The sequence below is a fragment of the Musca domestica genome, unplaced genomic scaffold (assembly GCF_030504385.1).
Source record: "Musca domestica strain aabys unplaced genomic scaffold, Musca_domestica.polishedcontigs.V.1.1 44, whole genome shotgun sequence".
Lineage (NCBI taxonomy): Eukaryota > Metazoa > Arthropoda > Insecta > Diptera > Muscidae > Musca > Musca domestica.
The window spans coordinates 4599572-4619838 of record NW_026712334.1 but is presented as its reverse complement, the minus strand read 5'-3'; the positions used below and the strand labels follow the sequence as shown (position 1 = coordinate 4619838).

At 35.0% G+C, this 20267-nt stretch overlaps 1 protein-coding gene and 2 long non-coding RNA genes across 5 annotated transcripts; 1 reads left to right on the top strand and 2 right to left on the bottom strand.

The window, feature by feature from the left end:
• Positions 1–7567: 7567 nt before the first annotated feature.
• Positions 7568–9124, bottom strand: LOC131804437 (uncharacterized). Of its 2 annotated transcripts, none has more exons than XR_009343136.1 (6): positions 8988–9124; positions 8756–8925; positions 8412–8512; positions 8078–8354; positions 7800–8020; positions 7568–7725 (listed from the first exon to the last, which is right to left on the bottom strand). It is a non-coding gene; the product is annotated as an uncharacterized LOC131804437 (long non-coding RNA). The 2 variants fall into 2 exon arrangements; XR_009343135.1 differs by having other exon boundaries at positions 8416–8512.
• A 145-nt stretch (positions 9125–9269) lies between these two features.
• Positions 9270–10386, top strand: LOC131804438 (uncharacterized). The gene is made up of 2 exons (XR_009343137.1): positions 9270–9408; positions 9482–10386. It is a non-coding gene; the product is annotated as an uncharacterized LOC131804438 (long non-coding RNA).
• A 410-nt stretch (positions 10387–10796) lies between these two features.
• On the bottom strand, positions 10797–16954 carry LOC101888348 (hypothetical protein). Of its 2 annotated transcripts, none has more exons than XM_005180255.4 (3): positions 16795–16954; positions 11590–11988; positions 10797–11515 (listed from the first exon to the last, which is right to left on the bottom strand). In XM_005180255.4, exons 1-3 carry the CDS (start codon positions 16802–16804, stop codon positions 10932–10934), a joined length of 993 nt encoding a protein of 330 aa, XP_005180312.2. In that variant the 5' UTR covers positions 16805–16954; the 3' UTR covers positions 10797–10931. The 2 variants fall into 2 exon arrangements, with proteins under 2 accessions (XP_005180312.2, XP_005180313.2); XM_005180256.4 differs by having other exon boundaries at positions 10797–11512.
• Positions 16955–20267: the final 3313 nt, after the last annotated feature.

The following is a 20267-nucleotide window of genomic DNA, read 5'->3' as shown; positions in this document are numbered from 1 at the left end:
TAACGATTAGCATTTTTCGCAGAAAATAAATTCTTCCCTTTGGGAATTTTCGACGTAAAATTTGATGTGATCTGATAGAAAAGTAAGGTGCATATTAGGTACCGAATATTTGGTTTATTGACCAAAAAATCTTTGCATTATTGATTTTTTAATTCTTTAGAGGCAAACGATGTGTTTGCATTTCTCATAAATTTTCTTCCAAAGCACTTAATTAAAAAAAAAAATAAATGCAATTTTTTTTAAAACGTGCACACAACATGTACCCGATGACAAAATAAAAATCGAAAACATTTCTTAATTAATATTCTTGACTTCGAATCTGAATATTCTTTTAATTTTGGGATAATTACAGAATGTAGAATAAAGCTGACAGAATAAGGGCAGATTCTGTCAAAACATATACACATTTTTTGTATGTGTGTGTGTAAAATACAATAATTTGAAATTATGTCAAAGGTTGCAAAATAAATACAAATTTTCGACGAAATGGCTAACAAATTGTACAAATTGTATTGTGATAAAACTGTATTATCCTACTATTTTAGATTTAATATTGTAGAATAACCCCGAACATCCATTCCTGTTTCGCGGGTTTTTCGCAGCATAAGAATTTTGTTAAAAAAATAAAAATAAACAAAGCTAACTGTTGCATATTTGAGTCCATTTGACACTATAAGAGTGTAAGTACATAAGAAGCTTGAAGTCATGGCTAGGCACATTTTGTGACATTTCATAAAGGGATTACAGAGCCGAAATAAAATCTTGCCGTCGTTTTCCATTATAATTTGTTATTATAATGCCTAGCCATGACTTCAAGCTTTTTATGTACTTGCACCTTAAGACTCCAGCACAGAATTGCATTTTTCTAGTTTCCTTGAAGTTGAACAACTTTTCTTATTGAACCATGCTTTTATTATATTTCAATATCTTTTGATCAAAACTTGTAGAAGCTAATTTACACTATTTGTATACTTTTTATTTTGGAAAATATTGGCTTTGATCATTTGTTGTGCTTCTTTTGTGAAATAACTTATTTTTAATTTGCAATAAAAAAGACTGGCAATTGTATTAGGAACTTGATGTTGTAATCCACGTATTCTCTAATATAAATATATCGAGAGAAAAGTGTCAAATTTTTGGATAAAACGCATTATTTAGATTGTCAACTCATTTAATTGTATGTCAGACAAACGACGAATCTTTGTAAAATTCGTAATTCAGGTTTCGATGTAAAGCAGAATATGGACGAACCACTTTCAGGGTCTGAATTCTTGTTCTATGAAAACATGAAATGAAAATTATTTTCATATAAAAATGAGTTTACCTTTATTGTTTTGACATGTATCCAGCTTTGTATTATTCTCTTATTTATCTTGTTAAATTTAACTACATTGGAAACTGGCACCCATTTCTCATTTGTGTGTATACAAAGGATTTTGACAATGAGATCCGGCAAGTGTATAATTTTGAAAAAAAAGCAAACATATGACTGTTGACGTAATCTTCTTCATTTTACCGTGCCTTATTATTGGTTATCCCAAATTTTGTTATGTGAAATAAGGTAAAATTAAGAAGGATAAGTCATTTCACATTTTCTTGCTCTCACTTATACCTTTTCTTTTTGTATTATCGAATGTGTAATTTTATTCTTTATAATTTTCTTACAAAAGATAAATAAAACTTCCTTACTCTTGTCTAATAACTTCGGCAATTGCTACAGGAAAAGAAACGGAACAGACCTATTGTGGATGGTTTGATGGTTTTCTATTAAAAAATCATTAAAATATTTGAAATTGTATACAAATTACTAAGATAATTAGTTTAAGACAAAGCTACGCAGAATAATGTAAAGAGATTGTTTAAGAGAAAATCAAAATTGGATTTTATGGTAAAATTAAGAATTTAACGTCATCAAATAAGCATATTCAACTCTGCATTTTCTGTAATTTACCTTGCCAAATTTCACGGCGGAGAATATAGGTACCATGGTTGAAGAATACAGGTAGTCGCATCGACACAGCTGCTGGGAAAATGAACTGTCAAATCGATTTTGGATTTGAAAATGTTAAATGAAAAATCATTGAAAGTTGTAAAAATTGTTGAAAAATGCGTATTACAACAACCTCAGATTTGCGTCGTATAAGAAAACATTAAAAAATCTACTCATTTTTGATAAAACATTTTTAAAATTTTGACATATCAATGTTCCCAAGGGCTGATGCATCTACCTATATTCTTCTACCATGATAGGTACCCATCTCTGATTTCTGTATATAAAATGGATTTTTAAATATACATTTTGACAGTGAGATGTTATCATGAGTTTGCCTTCTTAATTCTACTATGTATTTTTCATTATTTGTACAAATTACTTCAATTTTTTTAACATGAATGTTGTATACAATTGTAATTAAAACGAATTTACAAAGAATTAAATGAATAATACATACATGGTACAATAAGGAGGTAGAACAGCTTCGTAAAACTTGCTTCCTGTCAGAATTATTCAAAATTATATACAACAAGTTTACTTGACATTTTTAAAACAATAAAGATAAATTAAATGCCTGGATTTCATTTGAAATATATGATTCAGAGTGTCCAACCTTTCAATTCCATGACAAAACTGGTTAATATTTTCAAAGCGCATCCCTCACCGTACCTTTTTATTGTACCATGAATACATAGAAATTGCTTGGTTGATTGTTTAACAAAAACTAAGAGAAATTGGCTACTAGCGCTAGAACACCTCCTTTCTCAGTATTGTTTTAAGATCAAATTGTATGGTTTAAGATAAACGTCGCAAAAAGAAAATTTTGTCCTTTTGACAATTGAAACATGAATTCAATTGTCTTGTCCTTTGCAAAAGTGGGGTCAAAGTACATTTACATACAAAACCTCTACCCGGGTTAACCCATATAATAGACCAATCACAATAATTTCATTGTATATTTACTGGTAGAGATTTTTCGTTGCTTTGACTAATATGAAGCTCTACACATCGACAGCTAAGTTACGCGTTTTGCGAAGATATGTCATATATTTGACACATAATCAGAGGAATTAACAATCTAAGTAATGGGTTCGGTTCAAATAAGGTTCTTGTATATAAACATTACTTTTGTCATGTTCATCAGTGACAAAGACTATAAAGATTGGAGAAAATGCATATGGCCTATTAATCTTTCTATCAGGCAGTGGATGACCGACGCCATGACAAAAATACCTTATTAAAAGTACAGAAATATTTTTACGAAAGAATGATGGACATCCGCGAAAAAGCAATAAATATGAAATACATGGTCTCAAAAATATATTCCAAAGCATTTCCGTGTACGTAGTATCTATAAAAAGCAGCGAACCCCCTATAAAAGTGTCAGCTCTGTTAAATTATGAAATTATGGCCCGTTCTTATTTTAGTTTAAAAATAATAAATAAAACTAATTTGTAATTAATTTCGTGAAAATTATAATTCAGTTCTTCAATATAAAATAAACGATTAGCATTATCCATTTTTTTATTTAAATAAATGTTGCTGTTATTGCCATATTATCAATATAAAATATGGCAACATGAATTCGGTAAACTTTACGTTAAAAGATAAAGAAAAGATGGTCTGACCTTTTGCTTATCGGACAGTTCATACTTAAATGAAACTTGTAATAACGAAAAACGATGTATGTGCCGGACAACATCACTTTTTATCTATGGGAAAGATGTAATAAGCGGCTTATGAATTATGAATCAAAGCAACAATGAAACGTCACATGTATGTATTTGGCAGTGGTAGAAGAATACAGGTAGCCGCATCGACATAGCCGCTGGGACAATGAACTGTCAAACCAATTTTGGAAGTGACATTTTTCAATTAAAAATAATTAAAGTTTGTAGAAATTTAAAAAAAATCATATCAAAACAACCTCCGATTGACGTCGTATGGGAAAACATATAGAAATCTACTTATTTTTGAAAAGAAAAACATTTTAGAAATTTTAACATATCAATGTTAGCAGGCGTTGATGAATTTACCTGTATTCCTCTACTATTAGCAGTGGTGAGTTGGATAATTGTGAATTAATGTTTTATAGGTTTGTGTCGGCGATGGCAACTATTTGTAGTAGTTTCTACTATGATAAAATAGATGTCGCTATGAAGTCAATATTAACAATAAAAAATAAACACACCTTTACACATAAATCTTTAATCCTGATTGATTTTGGAAAATATATGTTAAATTTATTGTGATTGGTCAAAATTAGAGCTAACTCCGGTAAAGATTTTGTATTCAACAAATTTTTATGCCATCGGTATATTCGATTAATAAACGCATTTTAATGTTAGTTTAATAAGGTCTTTAGCTCTTTTTAAATGTCGATATGTAGAATAGAGTCCACAAGACATCTGTAAAATATGTGAATTTTCTAAAAGTAGAGTAACATTTGTAGATTTTCAATATTTGTAAGAATATCTTGGTATTTGTGGTCAATAACACCCAACGGCAAAAATATACACCTATTAATATGTCCCAGGACGTCCGCTCTATCAATTTAGAATGATGCCTTTCGGGCTATGTAATGCGGCGCAGCGTCTTTGTCGATTGATGGATAAAGTTATTCCGTCTCGTCTAAAATCCAATGTCTTTATTTATTTAGACGATTTGTTAGTTATTTCAGAGGATTTCGAAACACATTTAAAACTATTAGATCAAGTTGCCGACTGTTTAAGAAAAGCCAACCTCACGATAGGACTTAAAAAGAGCAAATTCTGTTTTAAAGAACTAAAATATCTAGGCTTTGTAATTGGAGGGGGTGTATTAAAAACGGATCCTGAAAAGGTAATGGCCATTAAAAACTTGAAAGTGCCAAAATGTCCACGAGATGTAAGAAGTTTTTTGGGAACAGCGGGGTGGTACCGCAGATTTATTAAAAATTTTGCCAGCATATCTGCGCCTTTAACAGATACACTCAAAAAAGGACCAAAATTCTTGATGACCAAGAACGCCATAGATGCATTTGAGGAGGTGAAGAATGCCTTGACAACGGCCCCGGTGTTAAAACATCCGGATTTCTCCAAACAATTTTATATCCAATGTGATGCATCGGAATACGGAATAGGGGCCGTATTATTCCAGAAGGGAGACCATGATGAGGAATACCCTATAGCCTTCTACTCCCAAAAGTTGAATGATTGCCAAAAAAACTATAGTGTGACAGAGAAAGAATGCTTGGCGGCCGTTATGGCAGTAAAAAGATTCAGACCCTATGTGGAAATGATGAAATTTACGGTCATAACGGACCATGCCAGCCTGAAATGGCTCATGGGGGTGAAAGACCTTAGTGGTAGATTAGCTCGATGGTCCCTGCAGTTACAGGGATACAACTTCAATATTGAACATCGAAAAGGAAAAGACAACGTAGTGGCAGACATGTTGTCACGCTTGGAAGTTGTAGAAGATGTCGAAATTGTGGACGATCTTTTCGACTTTGAAACAGCCGAGTTCGAAAGTCAGGAATACAAAGACTTGATCGGTGATATCGAAAAAAATACAGCCAAATTACCTGATCTGAAAATTGAGAATGGACTTATTTTCAAGCGTACCAAAACAGAAAATGATTTAGATTTTGAGGAAATGCCGTGGAAATTATGGATTCCCGAATCCCTAACATATCTTTTGATAGAAAAGGCACATAATGAAGTGACCTCTGCTCACGGGGGAATAACAAAAACATTGCATCGTCTACAACGATTTTATTATTGGCCAAAAATGGCATCACAAGTAAGGGCATTTGTTGTGAACTGTAGGACATGTAAGGAGACAAAACCCCTAAATAGAAATATGCAACCTACTATAGGATGTGAGGTCGTTACTGAACGTCCATTCCAAAAATTATATATGGACTTTTTAGGAAAGTATCCTCGTTCGAAAGGTGGTAACAGCTATATTTTTATAGTTGTCGATCATTTTTCCAAATTCGTATTTCTAAAAGCCATGAGAGAAGCAACCACCTCAAATGTAGTCCAATTTCTTGTACAAGAAATCTTCAGAAAGTTTGGAGTTCCAGAAACGATTCACACGGACAATGGAGCGCAGTTTACTGCTAAGGGTTTCAGAGAAATGATCGAAACCTTTAAAATCAACCATATGCAAACGGCACCGTATTCACCACAATCTAACGCCTCAGAGAGGGTAAACCAATCTGTATTGGCTGCAATCCGGGCATATTTGAACGAAGATCATAGGGAATGGGACACATATTTAACAGAAATCGAATGTGCTTTACGATCATCAATCCACTCTTCAACGGGGGTAACTCCGTTCTTTGCATTATTTGGTTACGAGATGTACACGTCCGGCAGTGACTACAAGCTAGCCCGCAAACTACAATCTTTATGCGATCATCAGATAAATGAATTAGGCAGAAAAGAACGGTTGGAAATAATCAGGGACAAAATTGAGAAAAACCTACACGAGGCCTACGAGCGGAGTGCGAAACGCTACAATCAAAGGGCCCGAATAGTTAAATTCATTCCCGGACAGGAGGCCTACAGGAAAAATCATATATTGAGCGATTTTGGGAAAAATATAAACGCCAAATTTTGTCGCAAGTACCTAAAGTGCAGAATAGTCAAACCGATTGGTAGCAATATGTATGAAATAGAAGATATGCAGGGAAAGCCTTTAGGAACCTGCCACGTGAAGGATCTGAAGATGTAGAGCTTAATGGCGAAATTGTTTTTTGATTAAGATAAAGTCGAAACAATATAGGTGGTCAAAGTGGCTAACTGAGCTACGGCCAAAAACCATGTAGCTGAAATCTAACCACATAAATGGTTTCCCATCATAGGGGCAGGTCGGAACTATGCCATCGCGAACCTAGGGAATTTAGGCCAAAGTGGTAGATATCCTAGTTAGGTTTTGATCACGTAATAGCTTCGACCACTATCGTTAATAAAAAAACAGAGTATCCATATAAAGGGTGAAGACGAATGTCATGATAAAATGTAACTTAGCCCCATTAGTAAAAACGTAAAACTAAATATCCCAAATTTCGTATAAAACTGAAATATTTTCTTGTTGACCCATTTTGAGGAAATGACATTATGTTTCGCCGGTTATTAAAATTTATACTGGTGATTTTCCAGTTTGTAAAACGTGATGTGTTGGTGTCAATATTGTATATATTGTCTTATTGATAAACAAACGTAACAAAAAAACACATCACCAATAATTTCGTCAGGCAGATAAAGTTAAGTTACCATAAATTAAATTATTGTGGAAGTATCTTAAATAAGAACCTAATAAACTCAGCTAAATTCTATTCACGTTTGTGCCCATTATTTGGACAAGAATTGTGGTAGCATGGTACAAATTTTGCTTTGAAAGACTCAATTTTGAACATTGAACATCTATTCGATCCAAAAGCGAAAATATTAATATAAATCTCAAGAGATTTAAAATACTTTGAACATTATTTTGTATATTTATTAGGCCAATAAAAACATCTCTGCTTTTATATAAAAAGGCTAAAAAAATCACCTCCTAACTCCTAACAAGTTAAACTGCCTAAAAACAATTTCAGAAATGTATCACTCACCTGTACATATCATGGTAAAATAACTCCTTCACATGGATAAAATTTCGATGGGGGAAAAATAAATATAAAATCAACACTTCCACCGCAGATTGATCCCATATTAGCCACCTCATGTTTTGTTCTGGGACGTCTGCAATATGTACACAAAAATTAGACAATGTTTTTTTTTTTTGTAAAGCAAAAAAAAGTAATAAATATACTCACGGTTTTCCACTTACACCAGGGACAGACGCTTTATTGCGCGATAGTTAGTTTTCTATTTTACGAATACCATGCTTTTATCCATATAAACACACAATTCCGAAAGATTTGGAGCAAAACAAGTTCATGTTAGGCAGGAATTTGTTCAAAAATAAGTAAGCGCAGTATAACTAATTTTTAATGACCGGACAATAACAATAATATGACCCCCGACTCAGCAGTATCTGAAAAAAAAAATTAAAATTACTACGGCATTTATAAACAGTAAAGGTTTAACTTACAATTTCATAAACCCAAAGGAGTACGTAGTGGTTGGAGGGCTGAATAAAATCATTGAATACACCATACACCATTCAATGATGGTTGGTGTAGCCCAAATGGGGATTTTACCCAAAAATTAAAAAGGAATCACCACAGCTCACTCACGGCCAAACAATAACCACACAAGTTTGGTAGAACGTACGCATTTCACTTTCTGCACACTACAAATTCTGCCAAATGACACTGAAGAAATCCATGTTAAGGAACTTTACTCATATCCCAGTCGAACCGAGTAACCTAAAAAAATATGCATTAATATGGGGGTAGATATAAATAAAAATATATAAATTATACTCACAGTCTCCTTAAATATTGTTCGGGTGCTTCAAATCAAAAAAATTCTCCAAATAATTCAGGTGTAATCTGGAATTTTTCAATTATGTCGGCAAACACGTCTGTATGAATAAAGAAGAGAAATAAAAACAGTCTTCTTCTTATTTCCATTCATCAACATTTCATTCAGCGTGAATGGATAACATTGTAGAAACTAAGGTTGCCACCTTGCTATATGCGCATAAACGTATGGGGCGACGGGTCGTACCATAACGCATACATGTATATGTGTGCATACATTAAAAAAATGACGCCACACAAAGTACCGTTGAACAAATCTCACGGTTCCAAAAGGGTATGCTTACCATTGAAGTTCCAGAAATGCCCGGCCATGAGACTTCAGGGCTGTGGGAGTTCCCCACGTGGAATAATAAAACCTTCCGCACGTCGACCTTTGCAAAATTAACTCAGCAAAGGGTCGAAGTTTTGTTGCGTCGGGTGGGCCATCAGGGGGCGTGTAGGCTACATGGCTTACCTGGAAAATTCAATGTAAATAGTTTTTACATTGTTTTTAAAATATGCCATTTGTTTACTTACCCCAGTAGCTATTTCTTTGAAAAGAGAAATAGCTCAGAGACCCGATTCAGAAAAATAAAATTTTAAAGTTAGATGCTGTTGCGCATCAGGCGAAATGAAAAAGAAAATGACAAGAAGGAAATGGATGGCGTTGCCATTATAAAAGAATAGGGATCGTTCAATCGTTATTTGGCTACGGATTTATACAACCATGGCTGAGTAGCCATTTCGTAGCTACCCTATCGCCATCAATAAGGTCCATAATAAATATTGGAAATTTTAGGAAAAATGGTGGCAAAATGAAGCGACTATAAAAAGGGGGAAAATAGGAAAATTGGCAACATAGTGTTGCAAAAGATCTAAGCAAGAAGACGGTCCAAAGTAGTTTTTAACACTAAAAAAAAAGTGAATATTTATATGTGTGTTTACTTGTTAACAAAAAGTGAGAACATCATACTAGTGACAGTGGGAAAGCAAACAACATTTTTATTTTTGTATTTTTTTTATATATAAAGGTTCCCCAAAATCACAATATTTTTTTTGGTCTCCACTGACTGCTGAGTGGGGATCTGGTGTTAAATGCCCGGTCCTTGGGTTTAAATTGGCCGTTGAATTTGAAGGTCTCCCTGTTTGGTGTCATACTTCTGTTTGGTGTCCGTATCTGAGGCAGCGGAATTTGGGTCAAAATTGATCGGATGGCCACAAGCTGGAGATTTTTTTTTGATCGCAAGGTGTCATCTCCTATGGCATAAAAATTAATATTTTGCCACGTAATTAATGACCAGGTAATAGACACCCTTTTTCTTTATCCATGTTTTGGAGCACGGAAGAATATCCAGGGAATTGCAACTAAAAAAGAAAGAGAAATCGACAAATTAAGAAAATTTATTTGAAAAAAAATCATAATAATAAAAAAAAAAAAAAAAACAAAAAAAAAATTAATTTAAATAACGATAGGAAAATATTGATAGACATGCAAATTATTTTAATATAAACATATTGCAAATTTAATTGAATAGTATAAGTATGTGTTGTGATGTCCTCTCTTAATGTTTTAATGTAAGGATGTTTAACGCCAGTTTCCTTTAAATTTCACCTAGTACTATATGAGCAATATCCAGGGAAAGCTAGAGGGTGTAGTCGTATGTTTCAATTCGAGCCAATTTTGGCTAGTGAGGCCGTTGTAAGAGAGCTCCTTTACAGTAGGTAATATTTTGTTTAGAATTTGAGGTCTGAAAAGTGCAGACCAAATTCCCTAGGTTTCTCACAAGGAAAATTTGCTATTTTTCATATGTTTACAATTTTTTTTAATCTGGTGTTAGATTGTCCGTTTTAAAGATCGACAAAATTTATCTGTATTTAGCTGTAAGTCCTTTCTGTCAATAAATAATGTTGTGATTAGAATTAGACTAAAAATAAACTATGTGTTAAATTTTTGTTAATAGGGCAATTTTCCAGCTAGGTAAAGAGGTGAGTGTGTGTGGGGTCTTCAAAAAAATTACTTTAAAAAGGAACCCTGAAGACCATGGAAGGGTGGGCGAATGCGGGAGTAGAAACATCAACTCTCCCTTGTCTGAGTAGGTGTTGTGTTTGTGTAGTGTATTGTATTTGTGATGTGTAAAGTTCCAATTTCGTGTTCGTCCTGAGGTGTTACAAAGTGACGGTTGAGAACCAGACCCCGAGACCGCTAGCAGCCGGAGGGTCACTTTTAACGCCGCCAATCAGGAATACGTAACAAATATTAATTGTAAAAATGTTTATTATAGAAAATTGTTTATTGAATGAAATTTGTGGATCATCTAAAAGTCGAAATCATAACTGGTATATGTGAATAAAACACATACTTTATTGAAATAATTAATAAAATGGTTAGATATATAATACAAATTTTATATAGTGTTTAATAAGAGATTCCTCAATTGGAGATTCATAAGAGTTTTGTAATTAAAACAGTATTCCCCAAATTTACTGAGAAACATAGATTTCAAATTCTTTGAAACCCATTTCTTCGCCATTATAGGGTATGTAACAACTACCATGCGATAGCTGTACTTTTCCCACAGTGGTGGTTCCGCCGTGCTGGGCACGACCAATATAAAGTGGTTCTCCCTCGGCCGTCTGACCACCAATAACTGCATTTGGTGGCATACTACCAGTCCAGGGTACCCAGCGACCATAGCTGTTACACAGCACTTCATATTCCTTGTGGCTATGTTCCACACCACCATAGGGGACATAGCAACAACCGTGAGATGGATGTAATTTGCCGGGTATTAAATCATTGCTGTGACGGGCACGAGCAATATATAAATTGTCGCTACCATCAATGCCACCTGAGACAGCATTAGGCGGTACCACTCCATTGGATGCTGGTACCCAAGTCTCAGAAGCGCCACCGCTTGGATAACTCATGGTGGTGGCTCCAGCATTCATTGGTGGCATTGGAGGATAACCCATGGCGGCTGGATTGAAGCCGGGTGGTGGTTGATTGTAATTCATTTGTGGAGCGTTATGCATTGTCATCGAAGGAGCTGTGGGGGCTGGTTCTGCTAAAAAGAAGAGATTTTTGAATAATGGGTTTCGACGTTCAATAGAACAAATTTATTTTTGTTTCTATGCTTACCTTCAAAAGTCCACGAGCCTGAGGCACCCCATCCAGTACATATACCCACATATTGAATCGGGAACATATGAGGATCATGAAAGGTCATAAATGCAGCAGCTTCACCTTCACGACCCACTGTAATTGTTTGATCGTACCAACGAATCCAGAAGCCACGATATTCATTGGCATTTAAAATGCCCGGTGTTGGAACTTCCACTACGTCGGGTTTTTGACGATTTTGACGTATTACCGATTTCGTATTGCCCCAGCCACCAATGAACACCTCATACATGGGAAAACTTTCGGCCGGCTGAGCAGTCAAAGCCAAATGAGCATCATTGGGTGCACGTATCTTAAAAGTGAATACATAATTGTTGGCCGGAAAGAATTGATATTCCAATTTGTCGGGGGTATTGACTATAGGGGGAAAGAGAATAATAAAATAATGAGGATTAACATTCTAAGTGTGCTTCAGTCCGACGAAAAATCTCAACAAAAAAAAAAAAAATTAAAAACGCAGTAAGTTCGGCCGGATCGAACTTTGAATAACCTCCACCATTTGGAACGAATTTGAAAAATTTCAAAAATATTGAATTCGTTAAAAATTCTGTTTGAATCATTATATTGCTAAAATCATCAAAATACCGAATATAGGGTGGAAAAATACTGATATGGGACCTATACGAACACCTGTTCCCATTACCATTACGAACTCTATATACGAAATTTGAAACAACCCCTGTGAAAAATGTCGCTTAAATCAACAAAATACCGAATATTGGGAGGTACCGTTACATAGAGGCTATACGAAGACGTGGGCCTGCATAGGCAAATTTTTGTCATAGGTTGTAGTACCCATTACGAATTCTAAATACGAAATTTGAAACAAATTCGGTGAATAATGTCCCTAAAATCGTCAAAATATCGAATATCGGGTGGTACCGTTGTATGTGGGCTATACGATATCGTGGACCTATATAGACATTTCTCTTCCAAAGGGTAAAGATCTTAGAAAGAACTTCTAGTAGGGGTTTTTAGACAATTCCATTGAAAAAAAAAAAATAACGAGTATAGGGAGGTATGTTATATGGGGGATATACGAGATCATGGACGTATATAGACAATACTCTCCCAGGGGGTAAAGTGCTCAGAAGGAACTCCTTTTGTGGATTTTCAGACATTTTTATTGAAAAATTTGCCTACAATCATCAAAATTATTTGCAATTGTTTTCTATTTTCTGGATTCTCCCTAGTAGAGGATTACTTTGGGATAGAACTACTTTCTCTGCGAGTGATTTCACATGTGGCTCGTTTACCAGTTTTACTAGTCAACAATCCAAAATTCTAGCCTAATCAATGTGGCATATTTCCGAAATAAAAAAACAAATACATGTTTTCATTCGTTGTCATGTTATGCCCCAAAATAATTTTAAACAAATGATATTGTTATCTCAGACACATTCCACAGAATTTTTAAATATTGTGAAAATTTTTTTTTAAAACTTGCCATAAAAACTGGTATTTGTTTACAAATATTAAAATTCTCCTCCGATCGCCGTCTTTAAATCTCTCTCTTCTCTCTCAGACTACGTCATTTCTGGAATTGTTAATTTAATATTTGTTGTGGCCGAAATTGGTAGGTGTATGTGAATTCGCATTTTGTAGCCATTTGGCATTGTTTGTCAGTATGTCCGTTCGTCGATGACATAAGCTAACTCAATTCACTATCCGTTGTCATTCCACTAATTCGCATCTAAATCGAATTAACGAAAATATATATACAAATATCTATGTGTGCCATGAAAGTGGTCAGTGTATGTATGTTACTTCCCAGCGAAAATGTTCGCTGGGAACATTAAGCCTTATACTAAGTATATAGTTTGGGCAGGTTCACGTCTTCGTATAGCCCCCGATATTCGGTACTTTGTTGATTTTAGCGACATTATTCACCGGAATTCTTTCAAATTTGGTATTTGATGTTCGTAATGGATACTACAGCCAAAGACAGAAAATTGTCTGTGCAGGTCCACGTCTTTGTATAGCCCCCCTTATAACGGTACCTCCCGATATTGGATATTTTGATGATTTTAGGTACATTATTCACCAAATTTTTTTTGTTAAGTTTCGCATTTGAATATTGTAATGGCTTATGACCAAAATTATCTATGCAGGACCATGTCGTCGTATAGACCCTAATGTAACAGCTACTTTCGGTATTTTTAAGATTTTAACAGAATTTTTAACGGATTTTATTGTTTTTGAGAATTGCCAAATTCGTTCCAAATGGTGGAGGGTATTCAAAGTTCGGCCCGGCCGAACCTACAGCTTTTTTACTTGTTACTAATAACAAGTAAATTCTTAATATTTGATGAATATATGTTATGATTCAAATAAGTGTCTTATGCTACTTAGATCCACATGCAATTGGGTATACCTTAAAAACAACCACTGGCTGATACGCTTGTGTTTACTTTGCACAGAACAGAATGCAAAAACGATCGATGATTCATTTTTGAGCAAACAAATAATCGCACTTTCAATTTTATTCTCCATATGCAATGTTATAGCAAGTGTGAGTACTAATTTGTAGTTGGGTTCCAAAAAGGGCATTGAGGTATAAGGTCATACATATAGTACATATACATACAATATTAATGACTTTAGTTAGTTTTTCATTTACGTTAAATTTGTCATTTCGTTTGCAATCGATGAAACATATGGATGACAGGTATACAGGGTGAGATGAAAAAACTTCAACCAACTTTAGACTGCTGTCATTCCTAAGTCACTCTTACGACGGCTGTTAAAATTATTCCAGTGACAGCTCAGCTCATATTTTTTACAAGCGTACAAAAGCATTTTTGGTGAGAATTTTTAAGAAAAAAGTTATTCGTAATGGAATTCAAGCGTCACAGGTGGCTATCGTTAGAGCATTTCAGCATTTAAATGTGAATAAATCTTTTGTGTCTCGTACCATCGCTCGTTACCATGATACTGGTAGCGTAGCCCGACGCCAAGGAAGTGGACGGAAAAAACAGCAACATCAGCAGAAATGGTTCCAAAAAAGTATGGAAGCGACTTGATCGAAACCCGCGTCGCAGTGGCCGAAAAATGGCTCGTGAGTTGAACATATCGCAATATTCCATTCGGCAAATATTGAAAAATGAGCTCGGGGTAAAGCCATTGAAATTCCAAAAAGTGCAAGAACTTATACCGCAACAGAAAGAAAATAAACTCAAAAGAGCTAAAGAGTTGCTTCGTTTGGCCGAAAGTGCTGAACTGCCGAATTTGGTTTTCTACGATGAGAAAACACTCGTTGTCCAGCAGTTTGTAAACAAACAAAATGATCGTGTTTACTTGCCAAAGAGGTTAGCTGAGAATGTGCACCTTCGGTTGGCCACCAGAACTCAAGCCATGGCCATGGTGATGGTGTGGGTCGTTATAACAGACGATGGTCGCTCTCCGCTCGTATTAATCAACCGTGGCATCAGAATAAATGCCGAATATTAACGCGAAAATATTCTGGAGGGTGTATTAAAGTCTTGGGCACGCAAGCATTTTGGCCGCAGACCTTGGACCTTGGTGCACAATAAAGCGATAAAGCGAGTAAAGATATATATGGCAGCTTTATCCAATCTGAATCAATGTCGATAAAATTTGGCAAATGTCTTTCTGAGCTGTATTCCGAATATCGTTGTTACGGAGTACATATTACGGTTGTAGAGGAGAAATTTATCAAATCGGATGAAGAATATATAGGGGAGCTATAGCTATATCTGAATCGATGTCTACCAAATTTGACACACTTATTTCTAGGGTATTCCATCCTATTTGGCCTAATATTAGAATATAAATATTAGAAGAAGATATATATGGTAGCCATATATCTGAATTTCGAACGATTATTTCCAAATTCAATAGGGCCCGTTCTTGTGTCAAACTAATGTTTTATGCAAAGTTTTATCTTGACCTCTACTTTGTTTACAAAAATACATTGACAGATCGACTCAGAATGTGATTCTATGCAGATCATCAAAAGGAATTATGGGTCCAACTCGATTTCTTCTCTATGTTACAAACAAATGCACAGATACATAATACCCTGGCCACAGTGTGGTGTAGGGTATAATGACAAATATTTAAAAATTTGATTGGATTGCGGCATCCTTTGTCAGCGAACCATGTGAAATAATGTTGAATTTCGGTTTTCAAAGATGTAGAAAGTTTACTCGTTAAAATGTTTTCATTTACTTTAATATTTTTTATACCCTCCACCATACTATGGAGGGTATATTAATTTTGTCATTCCGTTTGTAACTCCTCGAAATACTCATGTCAGACCCAACAAAGTATATATATTCTTGATCAACGTAAAATTCTAAGACGATTTAGCCATGTCCGTCTGTCTGTTTGTCTGTCTGTCCGTCTGTTGTAATCACGCTATCTTTCGAATGAATTGAGATAGATGGCTAAAATTTTGCACACATGTTTATTTTTCCAGTAGGTAGGTTAAGTTCGTAAATGGGCCATGTAGGTCCATGTTATCATATAGCCCCCATATAACGGTACCTCCCGATATTCGGTATTTTGATAATTTTATCGACATTATTCACCGGAATTGTTTAAAATTTGGCATTTGAAGTTCGTAATGGATACTGCAGCATAAAACAGAAAATGGGCCATGTAGGTCCACGTCTTCGTATAGCCCCCATATAGCATACCCCCTCCGAAATTCGGTATTTTAATTTCGCATGTGAAGTTCGTAATGGATAGTTCAGCCCATGCCAGAAAATTGTCTGTGCAGGTCCATGTCTTCGTATAGCTCCCACATAACAGTACCCCCTATATTCGGCATTTTGATGATTTTAGCTACATCATAAACAGATTTTTCTTCAAGTTTCGCATGTAAATATTGTAATAACTTATGACAAAAGTTGCCTATGCAGGTCTACGTCGGTATTTTTGAGATTTTAACAGAATTTTCACGGATTTTATTTATTTCTTTTTTTTTTTGGGAATTGCCAAATTTGTACCAAATGGCGGAGGGTATTAAAAGTTCGGCCTGGCCGAACATACAGCTTTTTTACTTGTTTTTTTTTTTGAAAATATTAAAAATTCGGCCAGAATCAAACTTTTTTTCATTTATTGGTGACGAACTTTTCTAAATTATTATTTTCATAAAAATCAACACTTCACACTTGTTCACTAAAATTAATAACTCACCGGTTGGCATTATGAATTGGAAATATTACTCTTTAGATTGTTATATGCACAAATTTTGAAACAATTGTCACTTGGACTAACCGTAATTAACTACTGAACACGAATATATTTTATTTTGAATAACAACTCATGCTGAGACAAAATTTTGTATTTTCTTTCCAGCAATCTGTCTGTTTTGTTAAACAAACACATACATTGTTGTTGTTGCCTTTTGTTTGAATGTGGAACTTGATCGACGATACATACAACTCTTGAGTGCAAAAACAAAATGAGTAGATCAGAAATCAAAACAAAAAGTATTCTACATACAAGCTATTCAATAGACAGTATTTCGAAAAACAAGCGAAGAAATAATGTTGTGTATCAGAGAGGGTCGCTCACGAAGAGGCATGAATATACCCGTGTAAAGATATCAACTTTTCATATTAAAATGGATATTGATTTATTAATGTACATATAACATATTTGATAGATATTTTCTTTTATTTTGAGTAGGTATATTTGAGTGTTTTTTTTTCATTTGAGATGAACCTAATATAAACAAAAAATAATAATATAGAAAACACATCCAAACTGAAACAATCATTTAACAGCTGATATCAAAAATTAAACAAAAATATCCCGCACATGCAAAATTAAATATTTGAATTCCAAAAATTTTGCATATGGTCAAGGTTATTTTATTAGAAGAATCCATGTTATACCAGGGCTGCTAAGAAAGCTAACACACTGTGCATCACAAAGAAAATTACTGGAAACACTCGATTACAAAAGTAGAGCTAAGAGCGTGTATCGGCGTTTTGTATGTTTTCTTCGCAAAGTAACCTAAATAGTGGGGCAAGATCCCCCTCTTTCTCATTTTTATACCCTACAACACTATGTGTTGGGGGTATTATAGGTTTGATTGGGCCAGAATTTATGTAACACCTCGAAATATTGGTTTCCCACATAGGAAAGTATATATAGATCTTCCTAGCTCGCCGAGCTGAGTCGATCTAGCTATGTATGTCCGTCCGTCTGTCTGTCCGTCTGTCCATGTTAATTTGTAATCACGCTACAGGTCGCAATTATGGCCCGATCCTAACGAAATTTTGCACGAAGGTGGGGTTAGGGCGAGAATAGAAGCCTATTTATTTTGGAGATGATCGCCAAATGTTTAGGGGTTGAAATGGACCAGAATGGGCTCTTGGCAGGAAAGAAAAAATGTCTAAAAAAATCGCATAAAAATATATCTTTAAAATGAAAATATTGATTTTGTAAAATTTTCTCATATTTTTTCAATTTTGTCATATTTTTGGCATATTTTCATTTTGAATTAAACATTTGGTAATATTTCTACAGCTAACAAAACTAAGTAGTTAGGATATCAGGATATCATATACAGATCGCATTTATGGCCCGATCCTTACGAAATTTCGCATGGGGATAAGATGAGGGTCAGAATAGAAGCCTACTCTTTTTGGTGATGATCGCCATATATTTAGGGGTTGAAATGGACCAAAAAACTGCAAAATTGTCAGTAGGTCGTAATTATCGCCCCATCCTCAGGCACATTTGAATGGGGGTTACCGGACATTGCAAAAGCCAAGCAGTTTTGGATGGCCATCCAAAAATATTGAATGTGTGAAATAGTTTGCCAACTTTTGTAGACAAAATACGAAAATGTTCATTCCAGTGACTTCTTGGAGAATTCACAAATACAAGAAAGACGCACTTCTGACTATTTCGTTAACGCTGATTTAGTTGAAGAATATAGTCAAATGGCTGTATCTCATATAGATGCGTTTCAGTCAAAAACCAATAATAAATGTTAATCTTTTGCCACTTTTGAGAGATTATAGGTCTTTGGAAAATATTGGTTCCAGATCTAGGAAGACCATTTACGTGCAACATCTACCAATAAATTGGAAATGAGCAAATTAGTTTAAGTTGCTATTATTCGAAAATCAGAGAACGAAACCTGATGGTTTTCTTTTATTATTTGTCACAATATCTTGTGGAATTCTTTCGAGTATCTGGCCTATATAAATTGTATCATTTATTATAGTGTTGTAGGGTATTCAACGGTCGGCCCCGCTCGACTGTAGCCTTTGCTTACTTGTTTTTTTTTTAATTAAGATTCCTTGGAATTCTCTCATTTTATGTATATAGTGTATTCGGCAATATTACTGATAGCAATAAGAAAATTGTTGGACGAAGATTTTAGCTCACGACCAAGTCACAAAAGCGGTCCTTTTTATACCCTCCACCATTCTATAGAGGGTATATTAACTCTGTCATTCCGTTTGTAAGTCTTCGAAATATTCATAATACACCGTACAAAGTATATATCCTGGATCAGGGTAAAATTCTAAGACCATTTAGCGGTGTCCGTCGGTCTGTCCGTCTATTGTAATCACGCTACATTTCGAACGAATTAAGAAAGAAGGCTAAAATTTTGCATACATGCATAATTTACCAGTAGGTTAAGTTGGTAAATTGACCATGTCGGTCCACGTTTTCGTATAGGCCCCATATAACGGTAGCTCCCGATATTCGGTATTTATATGATTTTAGCAAAACTATTCACAGGAATCTTTTTTTACCCTCCACCTTGGAAAGGAGGGTATATTAACTTTGTCATTCCGTTTGTAACATCCTTAAATATTCGTCTTAGACCCCATAAAGTATATATATTCATAATCAGCATAAAATTCTGACATCTAACGATGTCCGTCTGTCTGTCTGTCTGTCCGTCTGTCTGTCTGTTGAAATCACGATACAGCCCACATTATTTGACGTTAGCAGAGCTATTTGCATTGTGTCTAGGATGGTTGGTATTGAAAATGAGATATATCGGTCCACGTTCTGGTATAGTCCCGATATAACGGTACCTTCCGATATTCGGTATTTTGATGATTTATGCCACATTTTTTCACGGATTTGTCTGAAAATTGGTATTTGTAGGTCATAACGGGTCCCTGAGCGTGTGGCATAACATTGCATGTATAGGTCCACGTTGTGGTATAGCCCCCATATAAAGGTACCTCCCGATATTCGGTATTTAATTTTTTTTTGCCACATTTTTTCACGGATTTGTCAAAAATTGGTATATGTGGGTCATAATGGTTTCCAGCTCCGGTGGCGAAACATTGCGTGTATGGGCCCATGATTTGGTATAGCCCCCATATAACGGTACCTCCCGATATTCGGTATTTTGATGGTTTTTGCCACATTTGTTCACTGATTTGTCTAAAAATTGGTATTTGTGGGTCATAATGGGTCCCTGAGCGTGTAGCAAAACATTGCATGTGTAGGTCCACGTTTTGGTAAAGCCCCCTTATAACGGTACCTCCCGATATTCGGTAATTGGATGATTTTTGCCACATTTTTTCACGGATTTGTCTGAAAATTGGTATTTGTTGGTCATAATGGGTTCCAGCTTCGGTGGCAAAATATTGCATGCATGGGTCCATGATTTGATATAGCCCCCA